The 13797-nt window shown below is 60.7% G+C and overlaps 2 protein-coding genes across 2 annotated transcripts; one reads left to right on the plus strand and one right to left on the minus strand.

Annotated features, from left to right (window-relative positions):
- Positions 1-5056, plus strand: SRPK3 (SRSF protein kinase 3). The gene is made up of 15 exons (XM_032265235.1): positions 1-623; positions 695-825; positions 994-1102; positions 1230-1317; positions 1613-1700; positions 2097-2203; positions 2278-2443; positions 2545-2570; positions 3085-3214; positions 3302-3541; positions 3622-3722; positions 4087-4194; positions 4271-4340; positions 4413-4505; positions 4667-5056. Exons 1-15 carry the CDS (start codon positions 559-561, stop codon positions 4849-4851), a joined length of 1707 nt encoding a protein of 568 aa, XP_032121126.1. The 5' UTR covers positions 1-558; the 3' UTR covers positions 4852-5056.
- Positions 5057-5089: 33 nt separating this feature from the next.
- IDH3G (isocitrate dehydrogenase (NAD(+)) 3 non-catalytic subunit gamma) lies at positions 5090-13766 on the minus strand. Its single transcript, XM_032265236.1, has 13 exons — positions 13486-13766; positions 9446-9487; positions 9310-9321; positions 8947-9044; positions 8464-8576; positions 7229-7289; positions 6978-7110; positions 6620-6753; positions 6222-6324; positions 5973-6119; positions 5697-5791; positions 5554-5614; positions 5090-5297 (listed from the first exon to the last, which is right to left on the minus strand). The coding sequence occupies exons 1-13, from the start codon at positions 13564-13566 to the stop codon at positions 5196-5198; spliced, it is 1182 nt and encodes a 393-aa protein (XP_032121127.1). The 5' UTR covers positions 13567-13766; the 3' UTR covers positions 5090-5195.
- Positions 13767-13797: the final 31 nt, after the last annotated feature.

Genomic DNA, 13797 nt, shown 5'->3' on the forward strand with positions numbered 1-13797 from the left:
CATTCAGAGGGCATGGGGCTCCCACCTGTCCTAGAGGCTGATGAAATGCAGTAGAAGCAGGAAGCAGCTGGGAGCAGCCAGGGATGGAGTTCCAATGGGAATGAGAGGGGCACCTCCAGGAGGACGCCCACAGGGGCATGGGTGGTGGGGGCTTGGCCTAAGGACCAGGTCGCCAAGTGGAGCATGTCCCCGAGGTAGGCACTGGAGCACAGGAGCTTGGCCTGGGGTAAGGGTTACTTCACCCCTGTATGGACCTCCCACTCAGCTCAGGTGCAGGCACTCGCCCAGTTGCCCTTGGTCCCCCAGCAATAGCCCCCTCTGCCTCCAGGGTGGGCCTGGAGCAGGAAGGGGTCTTGGCCTGGGGGATGGGCTCTCTGGGCCACTGTCACGCCGCCCCCTCCTCGTGCTGCATACCTTGCCCACAGCCGAGCAGCTGGGAGGCTATTTATAAAGGCGGGTGAGATCAGCGGCTGGCCGAGGCTATAAATTCGAAGGCCGCAGCCGGGCCCCACAGGAGCAGCCACCCGGGGCACCGGAGCTGCTGGCTGCGCGGCCGGGATGAGCGCCAGCACGGGCGGTGGTGGGGACAGTGGTGGCAGCAGCAGCAGCAGCAGCAGCAGCAGGTAGGGCTCGGCCCGGGCACCCAGGGCCCCTGACGTCTCTGACACTCACTGCCCACCCACCCCACCCACAGCTCACAGGCCTCCTGCGGGCCCGAGTCCTCGGGCTCTGAACCAGCCCTGGCCACACCGGCGCCTCAGATGCTGCAGGGGCTTCTGGGCTCCGATGACGAGGAACAGGAAGACCCCAAGGACTACTGCAAGGGTGAGGCTCGGCCTTGGACACAAAGTGGCCTGATGGCCACTGCAGGGACCCAGGGCAGCCCGGGCCCACACAGGCCAGATGGCTAGTGGAGCCAAGCTGTTAGGGGACCCAGGGGAGTGACCCAGGGGAGGACCCCCACCGCACTGATCTATTGCCTCCCCTTGGCAGGCGGCTACTACCCTGTGAAGATCGGGGACCTGTTCAATGGGCGGTACCACGTGGTGCGCAAACTGGGCTGGGGCCACTTCTCTACTGTCTGGCTCTGCTGGGACATCCAGTGAGTGCCTCCTTCGCCTCCCGGGCCCAGCTGGCTGGGATCCTGTCCCTGGGCTTGGTGGGGGCCACCCTGATCCCCGCCGTGGCTCCTGCCAGGGCCACAGCCTACAAGGGTCTCGGTATTGCAGGCGCAAGCGCTTTGTGGCCCTGAAAGTGGTGAAGAGTGCAGGGCATTACACGGAGACAGCTGTGGATGAGATCAAGCTCCTGAAATGTGTGAGGCGCCTCCCCTGCCCACTCCCAGCTCCTGGGGCCTGGCAATGTGGGTGCAGGGCCTGCCGGGGCTCTGCGGAGCAGGGCGGGGCTCCCCGAGGGGCAGCCTCCAGCTGGCTGGGCCAGAAGGGGAGGATCTGGAGGAATGGGTGAGGGGCAGGAGGGGCTGGTGACCTTTCTCCCAGCACGGTGCAGATGGAGCAGGAGTGGGGGCTAGAGCTGCTTCAGGGTACACTGAAGGGAGCTGCTGGAGAGGGGCAGTTTGGAACCATCGGTGGCCCCCTGGCTTTTACTCCAGGTCCGGGACAGTGACCCCAGTGACCCCAAGAGAGAGACCATTGTCCAGCTCATTGATGACTTCAGGATCTCAGGAGTCAATGGAGTCCGTATCCTTTGCAGGAAGAGCAAAGCAGTGTGGCAGCCAAAGGCCGGTGAACCAGGGTCCTCACTGCCAGAGCCTCAGTCTGCAGATCTGCACAATGGGCCTGCAGCCCTCCCAGTACCTCGAGTCTCTGATGTGACCCTGCCCCTTTGGGTAATGGGGGATGCCAAGAGGCCCTATGGCATGACTGGCATGGGACTGGGCTGGCCCGAGATGCCTCTGTACCTGCTCTGCTAGGATGACCACAAAATGCATTATCCCAACTGGCATACCTGTTGAGAGTGACAGGGACACTATCAATCACACCAACGTAATGGTGACCAGGACTGCCCAGGGCACATCCTGCCTCCCCACATCTGTATGGCCCAAGCCCGCTGGCCACCCTTCACTCCCGGCCCAGATGTGTGCATGGTGCTGGAGGTGCTGGGCCACCAGCTCCTCAAATGGATCATCAAGTCCAACTACCAGGGCCTGCCTGTGCCCTGCGTGAAGAGCATCGTGAGGCAGGTGAGTGCTGCCCACTGGGCTGCCCAGCCCAGCCTGGGCAGGAGCTGCTGGAGGTCAGGTGCGGCTCTCTGCAGGTGCTGCGCGGCCTGGACTACCTCCACACCAAGTGCAAGATCATCCACACGGACATCAAGCCCGAGAACATTCTGCTGTGTGTGGGGGACGCCTACGTCAGGCGCCTGGCAGCCGAGGCTACCGAGTGGCAGCAGGCAGGGGCGCCAGCCCCCTCCCGCTCCATAGGTACCAAGGGGCCACATGGGGTGGGGTCAGGGCCTCTGGGCCTGAGCCCCTGCCTGAGTCGCCAATCCTCCTGTCCCCCTGCTCCCCACCTGCACTCCCAGTCAGCACTGCTCCCCAGGAGGTCTTGGTAAGTTGGGGGGGGCCCTTTCTCCCTTGCATCCTCTCCCATCTGAGGAAACCAGAGGCCATCTCAGAGCTCACTCCTGGGCCACACTGGCTCCACTCCCCCACCTTCCCACACTCCCACAGTGGCACTCCCAAAAGGCTGGGTGGCTGGGCTGAGGGTGATTCCTGGGGTGGGTCACATGCCCCAAACTGCTCTTGGTGAAAGGATGCTATCATCCTTGAATGGCCACTTCTGGCTGCCTTAGCTGGGGCTGGGAGGGGACAGAGAGCACCCTGAGGCGGGCTGGCCAGGTCCTCCCACTCCTAATGGAGCTGTGGGGAGCTGGGCCACAGGTGGGGAGGCAGGGACAGTAGTGAGGAGGTGGTGCCAAGGGGCACTGGCGCCGCATTCTGGCATCCATGGGAGCCCTGGGGCCCGGAGGCCTCTTCCCTGGCGGCCGTGCAGGGAAACCTCCACTTCACGCTGACTGGGGTGGGCGACAGGAACCCTGGGGTGACCGTGGCTCTGATAGCAGACAGGTAAGCTGTCCAAAAACAAGAGGAAGAAGATGAGGCGCAAACGAAAACAGCAGAAGCGGCTGCTGGAGGAGCGGCTGCGGGACCTGCAGAGGCTGGAGGCCATGGAGGCCGCGGCCCAGGCCGAGGGTGAGGGGCCACAGCGGGTGCCGGGCTGCGGAGCGCAGCGCAGCGCAGGGAATCCGCTCACCCTCCACCTCCATCCCGTCTCCCCAGACTCCGGCTTGAGACTAGAGGGGGGCAGCGGCTCCACCTCCTCTTCCGGTTACCACCCTGGGGGCGCCAGGGCAGGCCCCTCCCCAGCCTCCTCCTCCCCCGCCCCAGGGGGCGGCCGCAGCCTCAGCCCCGGCTCACAGACCTCAGGCTTTTCCGGCTCCCTTTTCTCTCCTGCCTCCTGCTCCATCCTCTCCGGCTCATCCAATCAGCGCGAGACCGGGGGCCTCCTGTCACCCAGCAGTAAGTTGGGTGGCAGGTGGTGGGCAGGCAGGGCTGGCAGGAGTGAAAGCGGCTCAGTCTCCCTGCTCTTCCTTCCCCAGCACCATTTGGTGCCTCAAACCTCCTGGTGAATCCCCTGGAGCCCCAAAATGCAGATAAAATCAAGATCAAGATCGCAGACCTGGGCAACGCCTGCTGGGTGGTATGAACCTGCTGGGTGGTACGGGCAAGCCTGGGAGAACAGAGTGGGGGACCCTGGTCCAAGGGTGGAGGTACAGGCCCACTCTTGGGGAGCCCCGCCCCGGCCTGCAGTGCACGTGAAATCATCAGCTGCTTCGGCATCAGTCCTGCCCAGTCAGTAGCACTGGGCCGTGGCCAAGGGCAGAGGCCACTAGGAATGGGTCAGCCTCTGCCTCAGATCACCTGGTCTGTCTCTCTTGGGAGATCTGGGGACCCTGAGGCTCAGAGCAAGCGCCACCGAGCTCCTTGGGTGCGTGGATCAGGTGGGGTAGGGTCTGTGGGGGCAGCCAGCCTTGCCCCAGCCCCAGGGCTCCCATTGCCTCCAGCACAAGCACTTCACAGAGGACATCCAGACTCGGCAGTATCGGGCCGTCGAGGTTCTGATAGGTGCCGAGTACGGCCCCCCGGCAGACATCTGGAGCACGGCCTGCATGGTATGCCCGCCTGGACTGCCCTGTGCCCAGGGCCACCAGCCCACCGGCCAGTAGCCTCACCTCCTCCCCCTTCCAGGCCTTCGAGCTGGCGACTGGAGACTACCTGTTCGAGCCGCATTCTGGAGAAGACTACAGTCGCGATGAGGGTAGGGGATGTGGGCCCTGAGCTCCGTCTCCCGGCTTCCTGCCCGCCCCCAACCTCCTCTTTCTGCTCACAGACCACATCGCTCACATCGTGGAGCTTCTGGGGGACATCCCCCCGGCCTTCGCCCTCTCGGGCCGCTATTCCCGGGAGTTCTTTAACCGGAGAGGTGAGGGTCCGGGCAGGCTCAGGCTACGTATCTGCAGAGAGGGTGGGACGGGGACCTTGGGCTCTGCAACAGCAGGAACACTGCGTCCCAGGAGCCAGGGCCTAAGCAGCAGGCAGGCGGCGGGACAGAGATGGAGCCTGATGCCTGCGGCCTGCCTGCAGGAGAGCTGCGGCACATCCACAATCTCAAGCACTGGGGCCTGTACGAGGTGCTGATGGAGAAGTACGAGTGGCCCCTGGAGCAGGCCACACAGTTCAGTGCCTTCCTGCTGCCCATGATGGAGTACATCCCAGAAAAGCGGGCCAGCGCTGCCGACTGCCTCCAGCACCCCTGGCTCAACCCCTAGGCCAGCCAAGGCTCCGCCTCCAGCTCTCCAAGCCTAGAGGGAAGGCGGGACAGCTCCCGCACCCTGCTGGGCACCAGCTCCCCTCAACTGCAGGGCAGACGGACGCTGGAGCCAGGCCCAGCGCTCAGAGCGTGTTCTGCCTGAGACCCCCAGGAGGGCCTCGGAGGTGTGCGTATTCCTTTCTTAATAAAGTGTGGACTGAACACCGGTGCCTGGAGTGAGGGAGGCCCATGCCAAGTCTGGGGAGAAGCTGCTTTATTCTGCGCTCTGCCTACCAGGCTGGCTGGGGTGCTGGAGTGAGAAGGGGGATCTGAGGAGCAAACCAAGAAGGTTCCAGGGCCAGCCTAGGCCTCCACAGCCCGGCCGTTGACGACACGGATGTGGCGGATGATGTCCTGGATGGCCTCAGATGTTGTGCCCTGGCCCCCAATGTCTGGAGTGTGCATCTGTAGGAAACAGGCAGGCTCAGCACACGCCAGACCCTGTCACTCCTGCCGCGGGCTACCTGCTATCTCCTGTGGCTTGTAGACGCTGGGACTGCCACCAGGAGGGCAGTGGCACCAGCTAAGGCCCAGAGGCCCTACCAGACCCAGTACCACCCTCCCCTAAGGACCGTGGTCAGTGTGAGAGGTGGGCTACAGGAGGCTGCAGAGGGAGGCTGGAGGGGGAGGGCAGCAGGGCAGGGGGTGAGGGGGGCCTCACATTCTCATTGTCCATGGACGCCAGGACAGCCTTACGGATGGAGGTGGCGTAGGAGTGCAGCCTAGAGGATGGGACAGGCAGCCTTCAGTCCCTGGGGCCCAGAGGGCTGGCCGGGGGGATGGGGGGCACCATGCGCCACTCACTTGAGGTGGTCCAGCATCATGCAGCTGGCCAGCAGGGTGGCTGTGGGGTTGGCGATGTTCTTGTTGGCGATACTCTTGCCAGTGTTCCTCGTAGCCTGGAAGAGGCAGGACGGAGAGTGGGTGGAGGGTGCAAGGATGTGGGGTGGTGACAAAAGCCCGTCAGTGGGTGCCAGGGGCTGGGGCGCGTGTGAGGACAGACAGCTCATGTGGGGTGGTGATGCTGAATCATGCGCCTCTGTGAGTCTGCAGACAGATCGATGCCGCCCCAGCACTCACCGTTTCGAACACTGCGTACACGTGGCCGTAGTTGGCCCCAGCCACAAGGCCTGGGCCTCCGACCAATCCCGCGCAGACGTTGTTGACAATGTTGCCGTAGAGATTGGGCATCACCATGACATCAAACTGCTGGGGCCGGGACACCAGCTGCGGGTCAAGGAGGGGGCTGGCTGAGGGGCAGAGTCGGGAGCACGGGTGCAAGAAGCCCAGGGCACCCAGGGCAGGGGATGGCACTGGGCGGGCTAGTACCTGCATGGTGGTGTTGTCCACAATCATGTTCTCAAAGGTGATCTGGGGGTAGCCAGCTGCCACCTCCCTGCAGCACTGCAGGAAGAGCCCATCGCCCAGTTTCCTGGTGGGGGGTTAGGAGCAGGACACCAGTTCGGCCATCACAACAGTCAGCCGGAGGGAAGGGGTGTGCAGAGGGCCCCGAAGACTGGGGTCTGACTTCTAACCTGTCCCTTACCAGCAAAACGGACATAATCCCACTCCACTTCCCCTAAATGTCGCCTCTGGTGAGACCTTGGGGACAATGGGGCATACGCCTTCAGTGGCCCCTCGGTGGGTGGCTGGGCTTTAGGACCACAGATCCCTGAGAGCAGGCCCAAGCAGACCACTGCAGAGCAGTCGGGGGACAGGGGACATACATGATGTTGGCCTTGTGCACAGCCGTCACTTTCTTACGCCCACTCTCCTGCGCCAACTTGAAGGCATACTCGGCAATGCGCAGGGACTTGGCCTTGGTGATGATCTTCAGGCTCTCCACCACTCCCGCCACACTCTGAAGAGAGGATGAGGAGAAGAGAACCATGTCCGACTGGAAAGCAGCGATGGCCAAACAAGCTGCTGCGACAGGGCCCCAGTAGGAAGCAGCCCTGTCTGCTTATTTCCGGCTTCTCCCTCGGGGATGGCCCCTGCCCTCTGAAGGTAGGCCTGCCCCTGGTTCCTTAAGCTCTCCCCATAATCTTGGCCCCAGTGGGGCTCGCCCCCAGCCCCCGTGCACACCTCATGCTCCAGGCTGCTGTACTCGCCCTCCGTGTTCTCCCGGACAATGAGAATGTCTATGTCCTTGTGCCGGGTCACCACGCCTGGCAGGCTCTTACAGTGGATGACATTGGCATAGAGATCCAGGCTGGTGCTGGGAGGGGACAGAGAAAGAGGCTGCTAGGCCTGACAGGCAGCTGACTGGAGCCAGACTCCAGTGGCATACCCCCCTCAGCCCCGCCGAGCCCGCGGCCCGTGCACCTGGGCCTCACCGAAGGATGTTGTTTCGGGATTTGTGGGATGGCGGCAGATTATGGTTGGTTTCGATGTTGCCTATAGAACACAACACAGGCTTAGCGGCACTGCCCACCCCCGCCCCACCTCAGCAGGGCAGCTGAAGGTTGCCGGCGTCAGAAGACGACTCAGGGAGCAAAAATACTTCATGAAACACGAGAATGCAACTTCCAGCCTAAGCCCCACGGGGCTACATGCTCAGGGATCTCCGGCACCTGGCATGCTGCAGGTGCTCCATGAATAGCTACTGAACAAAGGAATGAACAAGTAAACAAATGAAGAAAGGTTGGCAACCAGCCAGGCAGCCATGCCATTCCCTGCCCAGGGTCTGGAGCAGCAGAAAGTGACCACTCTTTACTACTAACAGGCTGGCTGGCCAGGCTGGAGCTAGCAAGGTGACCTTGGTGGGGCTATTGCCAGGCACCGCATCACGGTGCCACACTCAGGGGCAGGCAGTAGCTGCCTAGAGGAGGCCACGGATTGGCCGGGCTCTGCCCTACGACCCAGGACACCTGGAGGAAGGGAAGCAGGGGCCAGTGGCCACTGGAGACAGCAGTCAGAGGGTGCCCAGCAAAGGCCACCTGCCCGTGAGCGGCACCCTGCCCAGCATGCTGTCCTCAGAGCACAGGGGTCCCCTGTGGCTAGCATGAAGGCCCCTCTACTTGACTGCCAGGGCCTGGGGCTCCCCCTGGGTTCATCTTTGCTCACACCTTCCTCATACAGAGCAGGTGATGGGCTGAGTATGCAAACTGAGTGATGGGGCAGTTTAAGGACCTCAAGCCAAGCAGGGCAACCCGGGAGGGCTCCGAGAATCCCTGCTTGGGCGGTGCCAGCCACCACTGGGCTGGCTGCAGCTGAGGCACCAGGCAAAGGGTCAGAGCTGCATCCCTGTGACACCTGGTTTGTGAAGAAAGACACTGAGGGTCAAAGCTGACCCCAGCAGAGGGGTGAGAAAGGACTGCCACAGGAGGGAAAGAGGGGTGGGAGGGAGCCATCACTGGACAGGCGCACATACAGCTGCTCCCACCCGAACCCCAGCATCGTCACGCAAACAGGCCCGAGGAGGCATCCGTCCAGCCTCCAAGCACAAGGGTGCTCTCAGGCCAGACAAGCCCTGAAATCAGAGCCTCGGGGCCCCACCAGAGTCAGCTCGAAGGGAGGTAAAAGAAATCACGCCTAGGGCCCCATCCTGGCCCCTGGCCCTGGAGCTCACCCTTCAGGGCCACACGGTTCCGGCGGATGGCCATGATAGCATTGCGAATGTCCTCTTCATCAGCATTGGAACTCACGTGCACCTCTTCAAAGTCCACCGGTACACATGCGTGCCTGAGGCAGAGCAGGGTCAGGGAGGCCGGCCCAGGCCTTTCCCGCACCTCCTCCAGGAAGCCTGCCCCGGCTACCTCTTCCCTGTTGTTACCTGCTCTGACCTGGCTCTGACTGAGAGAGGGCTGGGCCCACCTTCACCGACTGATGGGGACACACTCGAACTACACAATGTGCACTGCGGCAGGACTGGTGCCACCTTCCCTGAGCCCAGGCCAGCCTGGCGGGATCACAAGCACTGGGACGCAAGGCCTGGGCTTACAGGCCATCCTGCCACGGCCTCGCCGAGTGCTTCTGGGCGCAATGCCCCTCTCGGCATAAAGTCCTCAGGGCCCCCTGGCTGGGGACAAGGCAAGGCCCAGGCGCTCCATACCTGAAAACGGACTTCACGTGCAGCATGAGCTCCGGCCCGATGCCATCGCCTGGGATCATGGTCACTGTGTGCCGCCCGCCATACTTAGCTGATGGAGGCTGCAAGAGGCAGAGGGGGAAGGTGGGGACCCCACATGCCCCCAGCCTGCCCCCATGGACTCCAGCCAGTTCCCTTCCTCCCATGGGCGCTGACCCCACAGGCCGCCCCATGGCAAGGTGCCAACGTGGGGCAGCCCCATCCCAGACAGGGCTGCTCATCCAGGGCTTCTGGTTCAGCAGCAGCTCACCTATGCCTGGAATTTAGTCAACCCCAAAGCAACTGAGAGCCCTCCAAACCTAACAGGCAGAGAAGAAGCATACTCACAATCGTTTGTTGCTAGAAGGGGAGGAGAAAGAAGACACAATCAGCCAAGGTTGCAAGAGCATCTCAGTGGCAAGGCACGCATGCACACTCACGGCCACACGGACACAGACACGCGTGGGCATGGGCAGACACTTACTGAGGAGATGCTCCTCGAGGGGGCCTCATAGGCGCCTAGAACCTGGGAGAGAGACCCAAATGCCAGCAGTTGGTTTGATGTCCAGCCCAGAAAGCCAAGTTGGAAGGAAAATGGGACCGTCCCCACTGTGCCCAGGCAGGCCCCCTGTCTGTGCAGCATGGCCCACTGCCAGGGGAACAACGGACAATCAGTCCTGAAGCCTCGGCCTCCAGGGCTGGCCTGCTGGAACACCTGGAAAGCGGAAGTTGCTCCAGCCTCCTGCTGCTTCCTTCAGCTCTTCGGTCAATTTTTTTTTTTTTTTTTTTTTTTTTGAGATGGAGTCATGCTCTGTCGCCCAGGCTGGAGTACAACGGTGAGGTCTCGGCTCACCACAACCTCCGCCTCCTGGATTCAAGTGATCAAGTGATTCTCCTGCCTCAGCCTCCTGAATAGCTGGGATTACAAGCATGAAACACCACACCCGGCTAATTTTGTATTTTTAGTAGACACGAGGTTTCTCCATGTTGGTCAGGCTGGTCTTCAACTCCTGACCTCAGGTGATCCGCCCACCTCAGCCTCCCAAAGTGCTGGGATTACAGGCGTGAGCCACCACACCCGGCCGTTCTTAGATCAATTTCTTAAAAGATGTGTTTCTGAGGCCAGGCGCGGTGGCTCAAGCCTGTAATCCCAGCACTTTGGGAGGCTGAGGCGGGTGGATCATGAGGTCAAGAGATCGAGACCATCCTGGTCAACACGGTGAAACCCCATCTCTACTAAAAATACAAAAAATTAGCTGGGCATGGTGGCGCGTGCCTGTAATCCCAGCTACTCAGGAGGCTGAGGCAGGAGAATTGCCTGAACCCAGGAGGCAGAGGTTGCGGTGAGCCGAGATCGCGCCATTGCACTCCAGCCTGGGTAACAAGAGCTAAACTCCGTCTCAAAAAAAAAAAAGATGTGTTTCTGGCCTCCCTCCTTTTTTTGTTGTTGTTTCTGATTTTTTTTTGGCCAGTTAAGTCTTGCTCAATGATGTTTGTAACGTGCGAAAATGGGCAAACTAAACGTGGCACTGTAGGGAAATCCTTACCACAGATCCAAGACAACCACAGTCATACTATCACTTTGCTCGTCACTTTTCCTTATTACAAAAGTGGTATGTGGTTGCCACAGAAAGAGCAGAACAAGGAGATAAGAAGGTAGCACCCAGCCTCCGGCCTCCTGAGACAAGCACTGTCGGCCCCCTGGGGAATGGCCCTTCAGAGTTAGAAACAGAAAACGAACACATAGGGACATCCAGCCATTTCTGGAAAGTTGATAACAGACACCCAACTCTAGGGAGGGCTTCGGAAAGGACCACTGGATGCCAAATGTCCCCAACCTCCTGCCTAAAAGCCTGACAGCTTCAGAGCCAAAGCTGCCTGAGCCAAATGTGCCAGGTGCCAAGTGACCTGCTGTCCTGGAAGAAGCCCAGGCCCCAGTTCCCACTGCAGGAGAAGCTTCCCTCCCCACTGTGCCCACCTAGGAACACACCTGAGGTCTTCCCTGTGACTTGCAGAGGCCCTGCCACTTGACCACCAGCCAGCAGCAAAGTGTTCCAGCCAATGGCAGAGGCCTCACAGCCAATGGCCAAAGAGCTACACCTTTCTGCTAGAAATCCAGAAGGCTGGGGTGGAGTCTGATCTCTCCCTGTCTGTGTCTACCTGGCTGGCATTTATAAGGGTGCAGGTGTGCCACTCACCAGTCCATGCCAGGGGCCAGGAGAGAGTCACCACAAGGACCAGAGGCCCGAGGGTAGCTCAGCTGATCTGTGTGGCACCTGGATCTGTAGCCACGGGCACAGTCGAGGCTTCTGCCTTTTCTCTAGCACTTATCAACATCTGGAGTCATCTTATTTGTGGGCTCTTATAAGCATACAGAAGGCAGCTTCCATGGACCTCCATAGAAGCTTTCCCTGATGTCCTAAGGCTGCTGAGCTGGGCTCCTAAGGCCCTACCCACCCCTTTCCCTAGGTTATCACTGGATTGCTCCCTCCTCAACCCCTGAGCCCGAGAGGAGGGGTCAAGTCAGTCTGGTCCAATACTGTCACTCCAGGACCCAGCACGGGTTGGGACATATGGAACATTTCCTGAGTGAACAAGCACATCAGAAAATGAAGAAAGAAATGGAGAGTGGGGAGATGTCACTCCAAATCCACCATCCACTCCTCTTGAGATGGCTTCATGGCCTCATCTGAAATTCACAGAACAGACACACCTACTTTCCACGACTGCTGGTAAGATTAGGTGAGAGGAAGTGTGTGAGCTGCTCACAGTAGCTAGTGCTACAGTATGCCTGCCCCTTCACTCCACTGGCCCCTAGGTCAGAGTTCAAGGCTGGTGTCCCTGGAGGGTCACGAGATAGACCCCTGCAGCTCCCAGCTGTAGTTCCTCCTGGGCTTCAGCTGTGGCAGTGAGCCAGCCTCCTGAGGGCATGGACCTCCGGCACAGATGGCAACATCACTACCAGGGCTGAACCTCTCCCGCACCTGGTCCCTGCGCCAGGTATTCCTTTGGGCTTTGGAAAAGACCCAGAGAGTGCTCCAGCTGGGCTTCCCTGACCTGACCGTACAGATGCAGGCAGCTTCCTTCAGGAGGTCGCAAAGGCTCTGCCTTATGCCCCGGCTTCCCTGTGAAGCCACCAAAGGAGCCAGGTGTGAGGCAGTATGAATATGCACACGCCTCCAGCTCTCCCATCGCCCTTTCATAGTTCCACGGAAAGAAAGGACAGCTACAGCCCACATCTTATGCTTGCTGACGTTTCTCTCTTTGGCACATTTCTGTTGGACCATGTGCCAATGATGGCTGTGTGTTTTCCCAAGGCGTCCGAATCACTAGCATCTAAAACCTGGGGTTCCTCTCTAGGGGTTCTCATGCCCAGGATAGTCAGTCTCAGGGCAAGGCACTGACCAGCTACCAACCGTTCACTATCCCCCACTCCCACCCCAGCGCACATACACACAGGGGAGGTCAGGGAGGAGGCATATGTCTTCACCGAGAGCCTACAGGCACCTAGCTGCTGGAGCCACCAGGGCCTCTGGAAAGCCGTCCTTTCAGCAGCAAGCAGATGGGAGGTGGGAGAAATCAGCAACGTCAAAAGAATTTCATTAGGCATAAGCAGTCTCCCCCAGAGGTCTGAGGGAGAAAACACAGCAAGTAGAGGTGTCCCTGGGGAGTGGCAGCAAAGTCACGGAGTTCTGGCAGGTCAGAGTTGACAGGATCCTTTGAAAATGTGAAATCTCCTTCCCTCTGGGTCCCAAAGAGGAAACTGGAACCCAAAGAGAAGAGGAACTGGCCTAAGGCCATGCAGTGGGTCAGTGGGGGAGTATGGCCTAGAGGTCAAACTTCTTACCCATCAGGGCCAGTGCTGGACAGCAGCTGCTTCAGATGGTTTCCAGCCGCTAGGACCTAAATTAACCTCATCTTAAATATGTGTAAGGAAAGAGGACTCGGACCCGAATACGCAAGACCGCAGACGGAGAAGAGTAGAAGCAAAACCCCCGCAGCCTCAGAAACCCTAGCTCCCTTCCATTCCAGGCGTCTCGGGGGAAAGCCATCTGGGGCTCTAAGACTGTGGGAGAATGGGCGATGACTGGCAAAGTCCGATTCTTTTGCCACCATCACAGGTGGCAAAGCCGTCCGCGAGAGGGAAACCCGGGGAGAAACTGAGTCAGTCCCACAACCGGATTTGCGAAGCGGTTTGAGAAGGGCGGGCAGGAATATGTGACCGCCTTAGAAGGACTCCTTCAAATACACTAAGGAGGTGGCACCCGGCCGCTGTGGCCCACTCTCTCCCGCCTGTACTGAGCCCCCATCCAGCCGTGCGGACACCCTGGGGGAGCCGGCCCAGGGCCAACGTCGGCCAATCCCCTCAGTGACAGCAGAGGCGGCCAATCAACCCCGGAGCACAGCCCTCTCCCCGCCCCTGGTGGGGCCCACAGCCAAGCGGACTCCAGACTGCTTCGGGAACGGCTACCCCACCGCTCCCCCGCGAGCGCTGCGCGGTTCCTTGGCCCTTTCCCTGCTCACCTCCCAGGGACGGCAGAGAAGGGCTGGCCTGAGCACTGCCTTCGCAGCGCCGCCGGCGGCCGTGGCTACCTTCAGCGCCATGATAGAAAGCGAGAATCTCCGCACGTCCCGACACGCAGACACCGTTCTCGCGAGAATTCGACGGTGTGCAAAGTCTGGGGGCGGGCGCGGGCCCGGTACTGCGCACGCGCGCGGCCGCACCGATTCTCACGCCCCCTTGCGGCGTCTAGAGCGCCGCTGCCGCCATGTTGTTGGGAGGTGGGGGGATCGTGACCGGCTGGGCCCCTGGCTCGGGGTGGGGCCACGTCAGTG

Source organism: Sapajus apella, unplaced genomic scaffold (genome assembly GCF_009761245.1).
Source record: "Sapajus apella isolate SASKATOON/1434 unplaced genomic scaffold, GSC_monkey_1.0 scaffold149, whole genome shotgun sequence".
Taxonomy (NCBI): domain Eukaryota; kingdom Metazoa; phylum Chordata; class Mammalia; order Primates; family Cebidae; genus Sapajus; species Sapajus apella.